Below are 18983 nucleotides of genomic sequence, written 5' to 3'. Positions count from 1 at the left end.
TTTCTCAGAACTTTCTTTCAAGTTTTGATTCCCTTTTAAGACCTATATTTAATGCTCAGATCCTTCAAGTGGTTGTTTTTTGTCCAGAGTTTATAGTTGTTATCTCTTGGACGGCAGATTTGTTAAGATTTTATTCCTCAGGGTCAAAAGCAGTGCTCTTGATTGCTACACTTTTATTTAGGTTTATTTTAAAAGTCAAGGACTTCCCTCGTGGTTCAGTGGTTAAGAATCCATCTGCCAATGCAAGACACACAGGTTGGATCTCTGGTCCGGGAAGATCCCACATGCCATAGGGCAGCTAAGTCAGTGGCACAACTCCAGAGACCGTGTTCCTAAAGCCTAGAGTCTGTTCTCCCTAACAATGGAAGCGACCACAATGAGAAGCTGATGCACTGCAACTGGAGAGTGGTCCTGGCTCACTGCAACTAGAGAAAGCCGGAACCTGGCAACGAAGATCCAGTGCAGCCAAAAAAAGTTAACATTGTATCAGTAATACAGAAGGAAAGCATCACTTGCTGTGAACTGAATATAATCATAAAATAGTGATTCATTATTATTAATTTTTCAAACCTGAAAGTAGAAATAGAGAAGAACTATAATAATAAATAAAAATTTTAAATATAAATTCTTTGGTGAGAAAAATAAAACTGCTTTTAATGTCATTTGTAAAAGAGACAATAGCTCTAGTAGCTTAGTTTAAGATAAAGATATCTCACATCCTTGAATGGTTCAGTTTTTTAGATTTTACTAATAGAGATTCCCAACTAACACGTGAACAAGAATGGAAAAGGCAAAAGATATACCATAGTTTTTCTAATATGACTAAATACAGCTAGCCAAGAAAGGAAACAAAAATGTCACTCTAACAAACTTCTGCTTCAAGAAATCTCTAGAATCTGCTCTGAATGTGAAGACTTACTCAGTAATGTCTGCAGGCTAATGGAGTAGGGGCTCTTTACCCTATCTAGTTTGAACAATGCATATTTAGCTTTGTAAAAATAAAAACTTTTTCAACTGTCAGTTCATGTTACAGTATTTTCATGTTCATCAGATGAGCTCAGAACCAGCTCATTCAGAAACAAATCACAGCATTGGTTTGCCCTCTGCCCATTTTCCTTGACTTGCCATCAAAATAATGAGATTTAGCATAAAATAAGTTACTAGGATCACTGCTCATCTTTTTATGAAGTTGAGGGAACAAAAATTGAGAATCCTCTTCTTCAAATAACAAGACTGATAATTTTATCTTTAATTTTGCCTGCATGGGCGGGCTTTCTACTTGTGGCACACTAGCCTAGTTACTCCCTGGCATGTGGGATTTTAGTTCCCCGATGAGAGACTGAACTTGCAGCCCCTGCACTGGAAGGCAGATTCTTAACCTGAGGACCACTGAAGTCCCAACATGACTAACAATTTTAAGTGGAAATACTTTCCCAAAGCTTTTTACCCCTTAGTACAAGAGCTCCTTGATTTGCAGAGAACATCTCTCTAATCTGGTGGCCCCAGAAGACAACACATGAACCCCCTGAAGCCGCTGACACCCATTCTATAGTGCTGCAGAAAAAACGGCTGGGTTCCAGACAGTCTATTCAGCACCCTGTTCCTTTGGTTTTAAGCTGCTTGCTATGTGGATTACTCTGGAGAGGTGTTTGAGACAGTAAGTACAACAACAAATTGTTTCAGAGCTTCCAGTGTTCTTACCTTTGCTTCCTCAGGTCTGAAATTCTAAACCTTCCTCTCCAACAGGAGCTGAAAAGTGTTAGTTGCTCAGTTGTGTCCGACTCTTTGTGACCCTATGAACTGTAGTCCTCCAAGCTTCTTAGTCCATGGGGTTCTCCAGGCAAGAATACTGGAATGGGTTGTCATGCCCTCCTCCAGGGGACTTTCCTGACCCAGGGATCAAACCCAGGTCTTCTGCATTGCAGGCAGATTCCTTACTGTCTGAGCCACCAGTGAACCCCTGGGGCTGAAAGCCCCATTTAATTTCTGCCCTTAGCTTTTACCCCTGAGGCAGAGACCATTTATTTATCCACCCTCCCCCCAACTCCACAATGTCTCCACCTCTTCAGAGATGGCCTCGAGGCCATCTAGGCCTTGCCAATAAAGTTAGCTTACAAAAGTGAAAGAGTTACAGCCCCTTAAGGGCATGGGACTCCAGGCCAGGGAATTCATTCACTCTAGGCTACCCTCTAGCTGTGAATGATACATGCGCAGAAATACTTCGGAAAATACTATGGTTAAGATTCTCTAGGATCACTGCTTAAATTAAGTTCAGGTTAAAATGCTCCATAAGTAGACAGAATATATCATTTATCACCCAAACCTATACTTTTGAGAAAGGTGGAGCTACTAACAATCATGCTTGGAAAGTAGGGTTAAACTAGAATTGCACCAGCAATCTGGGACCTGTGGTTACCCCAACAGTAAATGGTCTTCTGTGTGCCAAGATCCCCATTGTCTTTCTCAACTCAAATAGCACCTCCTCAGAGAACTCTTTGAAGGCTTTTTGTTCTCTTAATTGTTCATCTTTCACAGGTACGGTTTCTCTAAACCAGAATCCTCTTATATCTCACCTCAGTCTATAAAGAGACAGATTGCTTAGCTTAGAATCCTGTCTCTACCTTTATTAGTAGAGTCTTTGGGCAAATAAACCTTTCTGTGGTGGTTTACTCACTTGTGAAGCAGGTATTAAAAAAAAAAGAACAATCGAACTTACTTGGGAGGATGAAATGAGTAATACATGCAAAGCACTCAGAATATCACCTAGTCCATAAGTGCTCAGTAAAGTTAGCTATCACTTCCTCTAAAAATGCCCCCCACTTCGAGAGTCAAGTATCTGATCATTTAAAAACTACAAGCAAAATTGTATTTGTCACTTCTGCCTCATCCATTCTTTCCATTCTGATATTTTGAGGAGGAATATTTTTTACTTTAATAGTGATCCTGAGTGAAAAAAAATTAAGTCATCTGGAGTCCAAATTTATGTCACAGTACTTGCTGCATTATAGAAGTTTCTGTTTGCTTTTCCTGGGTGGTAGCTTTCTGGTTTTTATCCCAAGTCATGTTTTTGTCTTCTGTAGCAACGTGCCACATGTAGCAACGTCCCACATGTGGACAAAGTAGGTCCCTCCCGTCATTTCAGTAAACAAAGTGTGTAGCAGCCATAAAGCCACCTGTTATGCCCTGAGGGGAATTTTGGGCAGAGAAAGGATTCTGGCCCTCGATAGCACACATGTTGTTGTTCAGTCGCTAAGTGGTGTCCAACTTGTTTGTGACCGCATGGACGGCAGCACACCAGGCTCCTCACTCCTCCACTATTCCCAGAGTTTGCTCAAATTCATGTCCACTGAGTGAGTCGGTGATGCTATCTAACCATCTCAATCTCTGCCGCCCCCTTCTCTTTCTGCCTTCAATCTTTCCTAGCATCATTTCCTAGGGTCTTTTCCAATGAGTCGGCTCTTCACATCAGGTGGCCAATGTACTGGTGCTTCAGTTCTAGCACCAGTCCTTCCAAAGAATATTCAGGGTTGATTTCCTTTAGGATTGACTGGTTTGATCTACTTACAGTCCAAGGGACTCTGAAGAGTCTTCTACAGCACCACAATTGGAAAGCATCAGTTTTTTGGTGCTCAGTCGTCACAGTCCAACTCTCACATCTGTACATGACTACTGGAAAAACCATAACTTTGACTATATGGACATTTGTCAGCAAAATGACGTCTCTGCTTTTATAATACAGTCTAGGCTTGTCAGAGCTTTCCTTCCAAGGAGCAAGTTTCTTAGTTTCATGGTTGTAGTCATTATCCACAATGATTTTGGAGCCCAAGAAAATAAAATGTCACTGCTTCCACTTTTTCCTCTGCCATGAAGTGATGGGACCAGGTGCCATGATCTTAGTTTTTTGAATGTTGAGTTTCAAGCCAGCTTTTTCACTGTCCTCTTTCACCCTCATCAAGGGACAATTTAATACTTCACTTTCTGCCTTTAGACTGGTATCATCTGCATATTTGAAGTTGTTGATAAGATGCATATCAAAGGAATAATTTCAGTAAGCCCAGACTCTTACATCTTTCCTACATAGAAAAATACTAAAATCATCTTGAGATGTCTTTTTTTGTGATTAGCAATAATCTTTCAATGCTTGACTACTTTTTCCTTTTCACAAAACTCCTAAATACCCTTTTCCCTTACGTCCTTGGAACAATTCCTCAGAACATGGCTGTATCCTAGGCTATAGCCCTCATTAAAGCCACAGAATTAAACACAATTCTCAACTGCACCTGTGTGTTTTGTTTTTCAGTCAACCCACAGAAGTCTTTTGCTAAAAGAGCTAAAAGGGAAAATATTTTACAATGTAGACTTGCTAAAATCTAAAATCTGGATTTTTGGCACATCCTACATAAAATGGAATGGTAATTTTTGTTTATCTTGAAAGTCAACTTACAATTTCTACTTATTAGGAAAGAATGCCTTATCAATCACATAATAGTTTTATTTTCTGTAAATTTGAGACTGTCAGTTTTTTCAGGACCACAGAAATGCTAATAGAGAATGAGGATGGTATGCTTTTGAGCTTTATTTTTTGATTAGTGTACTTCTGATCTTTTGTTGTTATAGAACACACATAAAATGATTTAATGAATACTCACGTATCTACCACCTGACTTATGAAAATAGAACATTATCAGTATCTTTGAAGGCCCTTATATGACTCTTCCCCCTCCCATCTCTTCCGTCACGGCTTCTATTCTGAATTTTGGGTTTATAGTGTTCTTGCTTTTATTTGCAGTTTTTCCATAGACAAAATATTAACATTTTAAAACTTTGTATAAATGGAGTCATGTTCTATGTTATCATCTGTGCTTTGCTTTTCATCCCACAAGACTATGATCCTGAGCTTCATTCATGTTATTGCAGGGCTATCATTCACTCCTTTTTGATGTTGTATGATGTTCCACTGAATGTCTATACAAGATTTGAGCAATTTATATACTTATGTATTGTTGATTTATTGAGGTTGTTTCCTGTTTTGTGTGCTGTTGAAAGTGTTATGAACATTTTTGGACATATATTTTGGTAAAAATGTTCAAGAATCTTTCTAGGATACTTACTTAGGAGAGGAATTGTTGGCCATGAGCCATGCATGACTTCAAAGTTTAGTTGCTGTTATTTAATTGCTAAGTTGTGTCCAACTCTCTGCCACCCCACGGACTGTAGCCTGCCAGGCTCCTCTGTCCATGGGATTTCCCAGGCAAGAATACTGGAGTGGGATGATGTTTTTCTTCCTCAAGGGATCTTTCTGACCCAGAGATCAAACCTGTGACTCCGGCATCGGCAGATGGGTTCTTTACCGCTGAGCCACTGCTGCTGCTGCTGCTAGGTCGCTTCAGTCCTGACTCTGTGCGACCCCATGGACTGTGGCCTACCAGGCTCCTCCATCCATGGGATTTTCCAGGCAAGAGTACTGGAGTGGGTTGCCATTGCCTTCTCTGGGTGAGCCACTAGCGAAGTCCAATTTTAGTAGCTAATATCAAAGTGTTTTCCAAAGTGGTTGTGCTATTTTACACTACCAAAGTGTTCTTCCATTGCTCTGCATTGTCACCAATGCTTGTTAATGTGGACTTAAAGTATTTTGTCAGTTGAATGCATGAAATGATGTATTTATGGTCTTAATTCATGTGCTCCTGATTACCAGTAAGTTTAGCACCTTTAAAAATTTATTTATTTCTGGTCAAGCCCTGCATGGCATGTAGAATCTTACTTACTCAACCAGAGATGGAATTTGCACCCCCAGCAGTAGAAGCACCCACCAGGGAAGTCCTCAGCTCCTTTTTGTAGGCTTGTATTTCCTTTTCTGTGAAATGCCTTGCTTAGGCCTTTAGCATTTTTTTTCTATTACATTGTATTTTAATTTGTAAGAGTTTTTCACTTAATTTACTTATCTTTAATTAAAATAAAGTTAATTTTAAAGTTGAAATGTATTAGTAAATGTAAAATAAAATGTAATAATAAAATAAATATAAATGTAAAATAAATAAATGTAAAATAAAATAAAATAAAATGTAAAATAAAGTTGAAATGTATTAGTTTCAGGTTTACAGCATAATAATTCAGTATTTTAATAGACTGCACTCCATTTAAAGTTATTACAACAAAGGATTACTCTCCAAAATATACAAGCAGCTCATCCAATCAAAAGGTGGGCAGAAGACCTGAACAGACATTTCTCCAAAGACATACAAATGGCTAACAAACACATGAAAAGATGCTCAATATCACTTATTATTAGAGAAATGCAAATCTAAACTACAGTGGTGTCACCTCGCACTGGTCAGAATGGTCATCATCAAAAAATCTATAAACAATAAATGCTGGAGAGGGTGTGAATAAAGGCAACCCTCTTGAACTGTTGGTGGGAATGTAAACTGACACAGCCACTATAGAGAACACTATAGAGATTCCTAAAGAAACCAGGAATAAAACTACCATATGATCCAACAATCCCACTACTAGGCATGTACCCTGAGGATACCATAAATGAAAAAGACATATTTACCCCAATGTTCACTGCAGCACTATTTACAATAGCTAGGACATGGAAGCAACCTAGATGTCCATCAACAGATGAATGAATTAAGAGGTTGTGATGCTTATATACAATGGAATATTACTTAGCCATAAAAAGGAACACATTTGACTCAGTTCTAATCAGGTAGATGAACCTATTATACAGTGTGAATTAATTTAGAGAAACAAATATCTATAAAGGCATATATATGGAATCTAGAAAGATGGTACTGATGAACCTATTTGGAAGGCATCAATGGAGACGCAGACATAGAGAACAGACTTGTGGACCCTGTGGGGTAAGGAGAGGGAAGGAGGAATTGACAGAGTAACAGTGAAACAAATATATTACCACATGTAAAATAGCCATGAGAATTTGCATATGATGCAGGGATCTCAAACCTAGTGTTCTGTGACAACCTAGAGGGGTGGGATGGGATGAGAGGTGGAAAGTAAGTTCAAGAGGGAGGAGACATATGTATACCTATGACTGATTCATGTCAATGTATAGTAGAAACACAATACTGTAATTATCTTCCACTTAAAAATATAATTAAAAAACCATAAAAAAGTAATTACAAAATAATGGCTATATTTCCCTGTTGTATAATATATCCTTGTTGCTTATTTATTTTATACATAGTAGTCTTTATCTCTTAATTCCCTACTCCTATCTTGCCCCTCTTTTCTTCCCTCTCTCCACTGGCAACACTAGATTTGTTCTCTATATCTGAATCTGTTTGTTTTGTCACATTCATTATTTCTTAGATTCCACATTATGTAGAATATTTGTCTTTGTCTGATATATCATTTTTCATGTAGTTTAAATATGTGATTCTCAAATGGAGGAGAAATTGCCCCTTAGGAAACATTTGGCAATGTCTGGAGACATTTTTAACGGTCACACAACTTGGCAGGGGAAGCATGTAATAGGTTGAGATCAGAGATGATGCTAAAACATCCTATAAAGCACAGTCTCCACAGTAAAGAATATCAGGCCCAATATGTTAATCATGTCAAACTAGAGATTTGTCCTAGATGCCAATATGTTATCAATTGTATGTGTTGTAAATATTTTTCCCAGTTTGTTGGTATCTTCATTTTTCCTGTGGTACTTTTTGATGATAAGAAATTCTTAATTTTAATATATTTAAGCTATCGATCTTTTCTTTTATGGACTATGCTTTTGTCTTTGATTTAAGAAAGTTCTCCAGGCTTTAAGGATAGAGATGTTCCAATGAAATATTCCATAAGTTTTAAATTTTGCTTTTTTATATTTAAGCCTTTGATTACATTTGTTTATAACCTACTAGTCCAAAACTAACTTTTATATGAAGAAATGAGGACTATTTATTTAAAATCCATCTTATCCCCACTGGGTTACAATGCTGTCAAAACTGAAGTTTGCAAAAATGGGCTTATTTCTAGTTGTCTATTTTTACCTTTTTATCTGGAGGCTAAAGTTGTTTTTACTTTCTAATAAAAGAAAAATTGAATCCCAAGAGTTTAAGGTTTTCATGAATTTCATGAAAGTAGATTTTAGAAGCTTTTTTAAAAGGTGTTTCTCTGTCTTTTCTAGAGATACAAAAGGAAGGGAATTTGATGTTATTTTGAATACCAAGACCAAATACTTCTCAAATTATTATAAAATGAACTCATTAATTTCACTGAAAGTTGTTTCACTTCTCCACAAACTACACTGCCTATAGTATACATTTCACAAAGGTTGGAAACCCATTTATTGTCTGGCAAAATGAGAGCCTTTCCTCAAATATTTTTTAACATCTATATTTAACCTTATACATCATCCAACTCTTTTATCTAGGGGTTGTAACAGAAATATCCATTTTCTTTCCTCCATAGTAAGAAAGACCATTTCCTAACTGCCGAGAAGCTGGCTCTTAAGGACATTCCCGACCAGATCATTCCTGGAAAGGAATCCATCGCTCAAAGAACATTCACACCTGTCAATCAACCTCAGCCATCAACTTTCAAATCCAGTTGCTCTGAAGCCAGTGGGAAAACTATTCACAGGGTGAAGCAGAGACAAAATATATGTAAACATCTTTGTTTCCTTTTCTCTTTTCTAACATTTCCCCTTCATTCTCATTTAGCCCACACAAGCTCCAAACTAGTATTCAATAACACTGAAGTGGGATCATTTTATTAAAAGAAACTATACCTTGGAATTGAGGTAAGTCAGAAGCAGAAATATAAATACACTGATTCAGAAAATAATTCAGCATTGGGACAAAAACTTTTCCAGGAAAGGAACATTTTTTTCAATTTTTTCCTTTGGGAAAATACTCTGGAAATGATTCCCTTTTTAAACAAGTATGTGCTACTGCTTGTTATTCTTTTTTTCTTGAATATTCTTGAAATGATTATCAACTAATAATGCAATTAATCTGGAGCTTCAAGTATGGGTTTAAGGGAAAATGAGAAGGGGTTTTCTGTAGTGACAGCACTTTCCATGATACCTACTTTTGATATCTGATCACCATAAAGATTGACAACTCATGGCAAAGCAATGATGTACAGTGGTCATTAAATACTCTGGTTGGACAGGGTGTCTCTAGCTGATTACCATGTCTGGGATCAGGTGGCAGTTAAACCCAAGGGGGCTAAGAGGATTTACCACATATACAGCTCTCAGATTCTATCAAATTTATTACATCTGGAGCACTGTTTAGAACCATGTAGCAGAAAGACGTTTACTCAAAACTCAAAAGAGACCTCTATTTACCAAATGGCTGTACATACGTCTTTCAGATACAGGAGTATAGATCTCTGGTGGTCTTACAAGGAAATTTTCATAAACAAGATTTGTAAGTTTCCAGCTCATTTAAACACATTAAACAAGCAATTTCCTAAAAATTGCAAAGGCAAATAGGAGCTGCTCTAGGAGCAATGTAGAAGTATGCAATGCTGCAAGTAAACTGGACTGAGAAATCAGTTTGTTTTGCAGGGACATCCTCCCCTCCAAGTTGAGGCCAGGAACACAGGATTATACATGAGGGGAAAAAAAAGACGAAGCCACAAGCATAAAAAGTCCTACAACCATCAGACATAAACACACAGCCTGTTTTATGTGGAAGATTAACGATTACGCTGCGAGTTTTTACCTGCCAGGCAAAGGGGTCCCCCTGAATCTCCAGTTGAAGGAAGTAGCAGCAGTCATGGCCCATGCTCCTGAGAATAATCGGGTCTCCCATGGGAGCTGCACCTGATCTGTACCTGTTTACTTTTGCCTCAAACTGCTCACATGCAGACTAGGAAGGCCTGCAGCTGAAACATCACAATCACATGGACAACAATGCCAGGAGCACAGGAAAGGCCACCATCCACATAAAATTCACACTGAAGGTGCTGCCCAAGGGCTTAGACCAGGGCAACGATATAAGCTGTGAGCCCTAGAAGAGATCCTTCCCTACCCAGCCTCCACACAGATTTGGAACAGCCAAGTGGTACATGTGAATGTGAAGTAGGGTTTAGCAGTTTCCATTTCCACTAAATTGTTGAAAATAAATTAAGGGCACCTTAGCTCTTTATATGCCATCATATATATCCGGCTCAAGCTTAACAAAACACTATGAAATTTTAGTCTGAACGTCAGAAAATCTAAAATGGGACAACGCGGCGATTCTTGCTCCCCACGCCCAGGTCGGTGTCAGGGTACCTCCCCGGTCATCAGTGAACACAAGTTCTGGTCCATTCGGTTAACTTCAGACGTCGGCCCACTCCATCGAGTCTCAGTCTTCCCATTTCTTCAGGAAGAAACATTTTTCGAGTCACTGGACTTGGAAACGACTCCACCGTGAGGTGAGACACCCTCTATTACCCGTTCCCTAAGACAGGTTCCCAAAACAGGGAGTAGCTTTAACTGGTCTGTGAGGAGTCTAGAGCCGGCGGTGAGTCCGAAAAATGAGGAGGTTTTGACCGCTGACGTCGGAGAATGAGATTTGGGAAAGCAAGGTCCCGTCTCCGCAACACCACTTCCGGGCCGCAGACCGCCCGACCGACGTACAAGCTGACCGTTAGGCGCGGGCGGGGCCGGGGTCACGTGCCCTGCGCGGGGTCAGAGGCCGGCGTACGCGGGAGCACGCAAAGCGGCTCGGGCCGCGGCCGCGCGCCTAGCGTGCGCGCGCAGGCCGGGGGCGGAGCGTGTGGGCTGAGCCTCAGGCGCGCGGCGGGGCGGAGGCGGAGCTCGAGCGGGGTGGAGGGCGGAGGCGGGGCCTCCTCCTTCACCTCCTCCTCCTCCTCCTCCTCCTCCTCCAGCGAGGCTGGGCCGGCGGCGGCGGCGGGAGGCGGGTGACCCGCGGAGGGGCGTCTCGGCCATGACTGCGGAGCTGCAGCAGGACGACGCGGCCGGAGCGACCGACCGCCACGGCTCGGTGGGCCTCGCGGCGGCGGGCGCGGACCAGGGGGCGGACTCCGGGTCCCACGGGGTAGGGGTGCGGGGCCCAGTCTGGAGCCGCGCGGGGCGCGGGCGGGCGGGCCTGCGGAGATGGGGCGCGGGGCTGCGGAGGGCGCCCGGGCCCGGCGGGGGCGAAGGCAGCGCGCCGGCCGGGGTGAGCACCGGGGCTCCGGGAGGAAGCTGAAGTCTCTGCAAGGCTCGCTCGCAGAGATTGAGGACTCTTCTTGGGGTCCGGAGACGGGCTGAAGTTCGAGGGAGGTTAGCTAATTTGGGATATCAAAAATAAAGGACTGGACGTGGGCTACTGTCTGCATCAGGGATCTCTAAAGAGAGCGCTCCTGGCCCCCAACTAGGGGTGAGAAACTTCGGAAACGGGCAGCTTTGCTAGATTGTGGGTTTTTTTGTTTGTTTGTTTTTGTTTTCGAATCCGTTTTAGGGCAGTGTTGTTTTAAGAGTCTAAAGCAGACCGAAGTTATCTAAGTTAAAGCGAGGATTTTACCTACACCGTGTGAAAGACCAAGGGTCCTTGTTACCACTTCCTACCTTCCACATTCCCCCCCTCCCCATATTTTTAAGCAGAAAGCAGCCTCCCCAGTTACTGCATTCATCACTGTAGATTTTTAAGGAAAGGGCAGGAACACCGTGATGAATAGAAGGTATGCTGATAAATGCTTTCCTAGTTCTAGTATCTAAGAAGATTGAAATCAATACAGGGATTTCTGGGCTAAGAAGGTGAGAGGAAAAGAACACTGGTTTGAGAGAAAAAAGGGCTAATGTCTGTTCCAAAAAAAAAAAAAAACCTTGGGAAGTGGGCAATTTGAGAATGTCTTCTAATGTTACTTTGGAATGTTCTAACTTAACACTACCCTGTCACCCCTCAAGTGGTGCGCTTTTTCAAGACAGAATGGGGAACCTGTACCAAGTATTTAAATGCGAGTTTGGAAGTGAGGAATTTCATGAACTATTTATCTATTTACAGTACAGAGCTATCAAGATACCTCCACGTGAGAAACCCTTTACGCCCTTTTTTTAACCCCCTCTTCGGACACTCAAGAGACCAATAAAGTGACCGCACTTCCTTTATAAATTCCGGTAGTAAAAGATACCTCCAGGTCTTGGGCTCCAAAATGAAAGTATGCAAATGGTGTTTCATGTGCTGATTTTTAATAGAAATATTGTTAGGTGTTTACAAATGACCCTTGGAATGTGAGTCAGGATTTTCTTTCGTTTCACAGATCAGTTCTGTTTCTTCAAAGGACAGTGACTTAAAAGCAGGTGGGAAAATCTTAGTTTTGAGATTGTCATGTTGATTTAGAGAAGAGACTATTTTAAGGGAGAGCAAGTCATATTTAAATTTGTTGGTTGAGACCATGTGTCGTTTGGTCAGCGGCAACTGCATTTACCTCTGCCTCAGTTTGAGGGATGACCACTGTCTCAGCCTTCTCGGTTTAAGCGCTCATGCTCATGTGTGAGGTGTTTGATGAACACTTGTATATAAGTCATAGCTATTTTTGGAAAGCTTTGGAACTCCAGTGGCTGTGGCTGGCTGGAGGACCTGACTCCTGGCAACCTGCAGAGTGATGACATTTACTGTTCTTCCCAGCGATTCGCCCCATACAGACAGATGATAAGCTTGGAATGCTTGATAATGTTTGCCCTTTTGGTTTTTTCTAATGTAAAATGCCTGAAGTTAGCAGGCTAGAATGAAGGAGTCTATATGGGGAGTACTTTTCCCATCTCAGAGGAAAGATTTTGGTATTTTCTTCTTCATCTTAAGTTTCATGTTAGAATGAACTCTAAATTCTCTGAAGCAATTCTTCATTGCTCTTAAAGGATCTTGAATTGTTCTAATTGAGGGGAGCGCTCCTCCCCTGACACTCAGTAGCTATTTAAAACTTAGAGTGCTTCCTTTCCCTTACTGGTCAGGGAACAGGCAGAATCTGTCATAGCCCTGAAGAACTTGAGTCAGACGAAGACGCAGTACTCTTGAAATCTGTTCTTAGTCTGCACTTGAGTCTAAAAGAGGATAGGTACCATTTAAATCGCAGCTTCCCAGGTGGCGCTAGTGGTAAAGAATCCACCCACTAATGCAGGAGACCTGAGAGATGCAGGTTCAATCCCTGGGTTAGGAAAATTCCCTGGAGAAGAGCATGGCAGCCCACTCCAGTATTCTTGCCTGGAAAATCTCATGGACAGAGGAGCCTGGTGGGCTACAGTCCATGGGATCGCAAAGAGTCGGACGAGACTGAAGCGACTTAGCTTGCACCATTTAAATCAGTTCTTAACTTAGATGAAAACCCAGCAGCAGTGTGCTCTCAGAGGGAGAGCATTGAGCAGTCCTGAAGAGAGATCTTGCTTCTCTGCTCAGGAATTAAACCTGGGTAACCTGGATGAAAACCAAGAGTCCTAGCCACTGGACCACCAAGGGCTAGAGGCTAGGGGCAAAGTGGCCCTGGCTCTTGCCCCGCTTTGAAGCAAGAATATTTCAAGGAGGCAAAAAGTATAAAAACAGATACAAAGTTTATGATTCGAGACACAGCACAATATATGGGAGAGCACACAGGAAAACAGTTCGTTTATCCAACTCAGAATCAGGGCAGAGATACACAACCTGACAGGGTATGGGCATCCTCTCTGATGAGGAGTGGTGCAGTAAGTCAGAAGCTAGGCAGAGACACACACCCGGAGAGGAGCGCAGGCGTTTAGAGACACACCCAGAGAGATGTGTGGCCGTCCTGGATAAGGAGGAGGAGTGAGGAGGTGATGTAAATCATTTATATAGGACAGTCCTTCCAGGGCTTTGTTTACCTTTGACCCATTATCTTGTTTCTCTCTTCCTGCCTGACTGGCCCATGGATCCTCCACAAGATGCATGTGCAACTTTTTGCTGAGACAGTTCCCACTGTAGCGGCCTGTGGGTGCGTGTCCACACTTATTATGGAGTGGGGTCCCCTCCCTTTTCAACTCCCAAAAACATTCCTTCACATGTGCAGACAGGGAAGTCTTCCTTGACCTCAGGAATGGGCACCTTATCTCTCTGCTTTAGCAGAGCTCAGCTTTTACCACTAGCTTTGTCTTTAGAGTGTCTGGTTGAGAACAAAGGCTTAGTTTTACTCCACCTGACAACCACCAGGTGTCTGGCCCAGAGACCCACTGTCTCCTACCTCAGTAGGACAAGCAATTTGAAGTCAGATTGGCTCTTACAAACCTGTCAACCTTTGCAGCTGTGCTAAGGCTCATCCTACATCCTGCTAATGGAAGCCCTGTGAAAACCTGTTTCTGAGAAAATTTAGTGCCTTCTTTTGATTTATTGGTTTTATACACTCTTTTATCTTGTCTCATTTCTTGTAATTTTTGGAACAACATTAAGTGAGTGCTTGGTTGGCATCCACAACTCTCATGCCTCCAGCTCCAGACAGTTCCTACTCACACAGTACTTTTAGTAAATTTATAAAACACATTGACAAGTAACACCTCACCAGGCAAGATCTTGCCATGTGTTTTCTTTCATCAAAGAAATTTAAAGCAATAGCCAAGTGAAACGTATTTTTCAAGGAGAATAATGATGCTGATAGTAGTAGTAGATAACCTTGATTGATCATGTACTATATGCCAGACTGTGCTTACAACTTAACGTATCTCAGTACTTAGGACAACTTCAGGAAGTTTTCTTATTTCTTGTTAAATAATTTACACAAGGTTACTTACCTAGTAAAGGGTACAGCCAGGGTTTAACCCAGGGATTTCTAACTCCCAAGAGCTCAAGAAATCTCTGATCCTACTTCTTTGTTGATGGACCAATAGTTTTGGGTCAGAACCTATTACTCTGTAGAACTCTCTTCCTGATGTTTTAAATTTTCAGTCCTCACTGCACTGTTTCTCAATAGATTACCTTCCTTTCTACTTGGATGAGCTAACTGATACCTAAAGAGCGCTCTGTCTCATGCTTGGGGTCCTCCCCCCTTCAGAATCTTTTTTCTCTCAGTGGAAGATGTACTCTTCCCTTCTCCCGTCTTTTAGAGATGAATCTAAATCAGTGGTGTCTAGAAACCTTTTTGATTGTGACTCCTAGGGAAGAATACGCTTGTCATCTAGTGGGTGGAAGCCAAGAATGCTGCTAAATATCCTGCAGTGTATAGAGGGCCCCCCCTTCCCCAAAACAAGAAGTTGTGTGGCCCAAAATGTCAATGGAGCTTAAGAAACCCTGGTTTAGATGATGTTTCTCCTCATTCGCCTAAGTTTTCTTTCATCTTCCTTATCCTAGCCTAACTCCCAGATGCCTTCACTGCCTTCTGCTCCCTTGAGACTCAGGATATGGTCCATGGACCAGTAGCATCCATATCGTCCAAGAGTTTGTTAGAAATGTAGAAATTTGGGTGTGCTGGAGCCAGCTTGTACTTGTACTGCCTCTCCAGGTGACTATATACATTTCTTCCCAACTATCTGTTCAATGACCTCATGTTAGTAGCTTGAAATCTTCATCGAAATATTTCTATTAAGGCAATAAATCGGCTGGACAAACCAACATACCACTGTTTGGGCCTCTACCCTAGACCTGCAGAATCAGAATCTCCTTTTGACAAGATCCCTGGGTGATAAACTTTGAGAAAGTAATTAATTTTCTGCTCCAAAGGATTCCCATATTCCGTTCAGCTATGCACACTTCTCCTCAATCCTCAAACAAAATAGCAACAATAGCAAAATTGTCTCTGCCTTGTTCTTTAACCTTGTTTACTGTCTTTCCTTTCATTTTGTTTACTTTCTTCCAAGTCCACCTGTTTCTTCTCTAAAACAGTTTTCCAGTTACAATGTAATTCCAGCTCATTGTGGGAAATTTGAAAAACACAGACCCAGGCAAGGTTTAGCTCTTGGCTGGTAGGAGGCCCCCGTCCTCAGGCCGAAGTGAGCTGGTTCCCAGGTTTTACTTCAGGTGCAGCAGCAACTTTGCAAAAGCCCAGTTAGGAGGTGACTCTGGGGATCACTTAAGCTCCAGCAAGATGAGGGCTGGTTGCCCACAGGCCTACAGAGAGGCTGATCAGGCAACAGAAGATTAGATTGTAGGGCAGTGAGTGGTTTTATGTGATCAGCATCTCCCAGGCCACCCAACGAGAACCTTGCCAGCAGTAGGCTTTTAGTATTGGTAGCAAGTGAAATGGATCTCTTGGAGGTCAGGTCAGTGACCTTTCAGTACTAGTTCTTTCTACATCCTTGCTTATTCAAATACTTTCTCAAGTCCCATTTGCATGTTTTGATTTGTGATGCTTTTTCATGGCCACTTTTTGGTTGATACTTATTTCGGCTTTTGATTTTGTTGCTAGTTATTATCAACTGTTCCGCTTTTTACAAAAAAATTCCAGCCTGTTTTCTTGAATCATTCACCATGGTCTCATCACAGATGTATCACAGTAAGCCCTCACTTCTGAACAGATAACATCATTTTACAACTTTCTTACGAAAACTAGCCCTGGAAAAGATGTTTGAATTTATGTACTACGGCTTTCTTTTTTTTTTTTTGCATGGAGGGATGGAGTCGTGCTGCACAACTTTATAGGATCTTAGTTCCCAATCAAGGATTGAATCTGTGCCCTTAACAAGGAAAGTGTCAAGTCCCCACCATTGGACCACCAAGGAATTCCATACTGCACCTCTGTCCTCGAGTGCAAGGGCTTCAGTAGTTGTGGCACTTGGGCTTAGCTACTCTGTGGCATGTGGGATCTTGCTGAGCCGGGGATCAAACCTCTGTCCCCTGCATTGGCAGGTGATTCTTACCCACTGCATCACCAGGGAAATCCCCTACTGCAGCCTTCTTGGTTTTGCAGATATAGTAGCTGGTTTAGGGAGTTGATTTACTCGTGATCACCGTCTGTGGTGGAGCCCTGGCCTCAGACTTTGTTTCCATGTCCTGTTAGTGTGCCCAGCGTTGCTGCTGCTGAACTTGCTGAGCCCTCTTCCCTGGGACCGTTGGGCCCTGTGTGTATGTATGTATGTTTGTGTGTATTTGGCTGCACTGGGTCTTAGCTGCACACAGCATCTTTAGTTGCAACATGCAAACTCTTAGTTGCTGCATGTGGGATCTAGTTCTCTGACCAAGGGTGGAACCTGGGTCACTTGCACTGGAAGCTCAGAGTCCCGGCCACTGCACCACCAAGGAAGGCCCTGAGGCCTTTATTTTTCTGGCTTTTCTACATTTCTTCTCTGCTAGGGGCGAACCTTTGCTTTCTTTGTTGTTACTGTCCCTTTATTAACTGCTTCCAGATCTGCATGTCTGATCCCAAATTGCAGATGACTTCAACTCCTCTTTTTCCAAATGCTTTTTGAGCATTTCTACTTGAGATAAACATTTGCTGCCTCACTCCTTTTCCCACAGTTACTATACCAGCCCTGCAAATATGTACTTGTAATCATAGCCTCTACCATGTGCCAGTTTTTGGTACATTTTTAATCTTTATAAAAACCCTACAAGGTATGAATGATTATGTCTTATTACTGTGGGGAAACTCAGCCTCAGATGTTAATATAGCTTATAAGGTCCTAATAAGAAATTTTTAAACCAAAGTCTGTCTCTGTATTGCATTTGAAAAAATGACTTACTCAAGAATAAATTCTAAGTAGCACAGTTGAGGGGCTTCCCAGGTGGCTCAAGTGGTGAAGAATCCCCCTGCAAATGCAGGAGATGAAGGCAGAAGAAGCAGGGTTCCCTCCCCAGGTCGGGAATATCCCCTGAAGACGGTAACGGCTACCCACTCCAGTATTCTTGCCTGGAAAGTCCTGCAGACAGGAGCCTGGCGGGACTACAGGCTACAGTCCATCGGGTGGCAGAGAGTCAGATATGACCTAGCAACTGAGCATACACAGCATAGCACAGTTGAGACTTCACGCCATTCTGACTTTGCTGCAGTACGTGCCTTTTTAGAACCAAACTTTTTGACTCCCTTGACAATTTATGGAGCACCTTAACATATATTTCTCATTGAGCCCATATAGCAACCCTGTGAAATAAAATTCAGTGTGAAGCAGAATTTGCAAAATGACACAACTAGTAAGTAATAAAACTAAAACCCTGGCAAAGGCAATTATTTTCCTAGGATATCAGTATTTTTACTACAGTCTGTAGAAGAGTCTTTTAGATGGACGGGTCACAGTAGTTACATTTAAAAATCATTTTTCCACTTTAATAACAGTTCCTGTATGCATTACTTCATTTCATAGTCATACCTATGCTGCCAAAGCTTATGGTATACTTTATTTTCCAGCCGTAGAAATTGATGCTCAAGAAAGTTGAAATTTTCACAGAGGCTAATGTGTGGTGGAGTTGGGGCTACCTGGTGCAATTTCCACCATCAAGGCTTTCTAATAAAAAACAGAGGTCAAAATGCCAGACATTCAAAGCCAGATTAAAGATCTGCATGAATTGATGCTAGCAGCTGCTTCATGGTGGTTGGTAGGTTAAATCTGAGATATCCTAAGAAAATATTTCCTTTTTCCAATATTTCTGTGCAAGTTAGTACTTTCCTGGTGTTTTTTTTTTTTTTCTTTTTTGTTGTGTGTATGTACGTGCATATGCAAAGTTCAATTTTTATTCAGTTGAGGTGAAATTCATATAATATAAATTACCTATTTTAAAGTATACATTTAGTATATTCACAACATTGCACAACCACCACTTCTGTCTAGGTCCAAAATATTTTTATCACCCCAAAAGAAAACCAAATTCTACTAATCAGTCCCTCCCTGTTTCCCCTCCACTCTCCTCCCTGACCACACTGATCTGCTTTCTGTAGCTGCGTTTTACCTGTTCTGGATAGTTCATGTAAATGGAATTGTATAATATGTGACCTTTTGTGTCTTGTGTCTTTCGCTTAGTTTATTGAAGTTTATTCAAGTTATAGCATGTATCAGTACTTCATTCCTTTCAATAATGGCTAATATTCAGCTCTAGAGCCAAACATGGAACAACAGACTGGTTCCAAATTGGGAAGGGAGTACATCAAGGCTGTAT

The 18983-nt window shown here is 41.6% G+C and overlaps 1 protein-coding gene across 5 annotated transcripts in view; it reads left to right on the top strand.

The window, feature by feature from the left end:
- Window positions 1–10848: 10848 nt before the first annotated feature.
- The window catches only part of USP28 (ubiquitin specific peptidase 28), a 66197-nt gene continuing 58062 nt past the window's right edge, over window positions 10849–18983 (top strand). For all 5 annotated transcript variants that reach the window (XM_061144921.1, XM_061144911.1, XM_061144938.1 and 2 more), the window contains exon 1: window positions 10849–10961. In XM_061144921.1, coding sequence (XP_061000904.1) covers window positions 10905–10961 — 57 coding nt within the window. In that variant the 5' untranslated portion in view covers window positions 10849–10904. The remainder of the gene's footprint in view (window positions 10962–18983) is intronic.

The sequence above is a fragment of the Dama dama genome, chromosome 1 (genome assembly GCF_033118175.1).
Source record: "Dama dama isolate Ldn47 chromosome 1, ASM3311817v1, whole genome shotgun sequence".
Classification (NCBI taxonomy): domain Eukaryota; kingdom Metazoa; phylum Chordata; class Mammalia; order Artiodactyla; family Cervidae; genus Dama; species Dama dama.
This window is presented reverse-complemented; position numbering and strand designations above follow the sequence as displayed.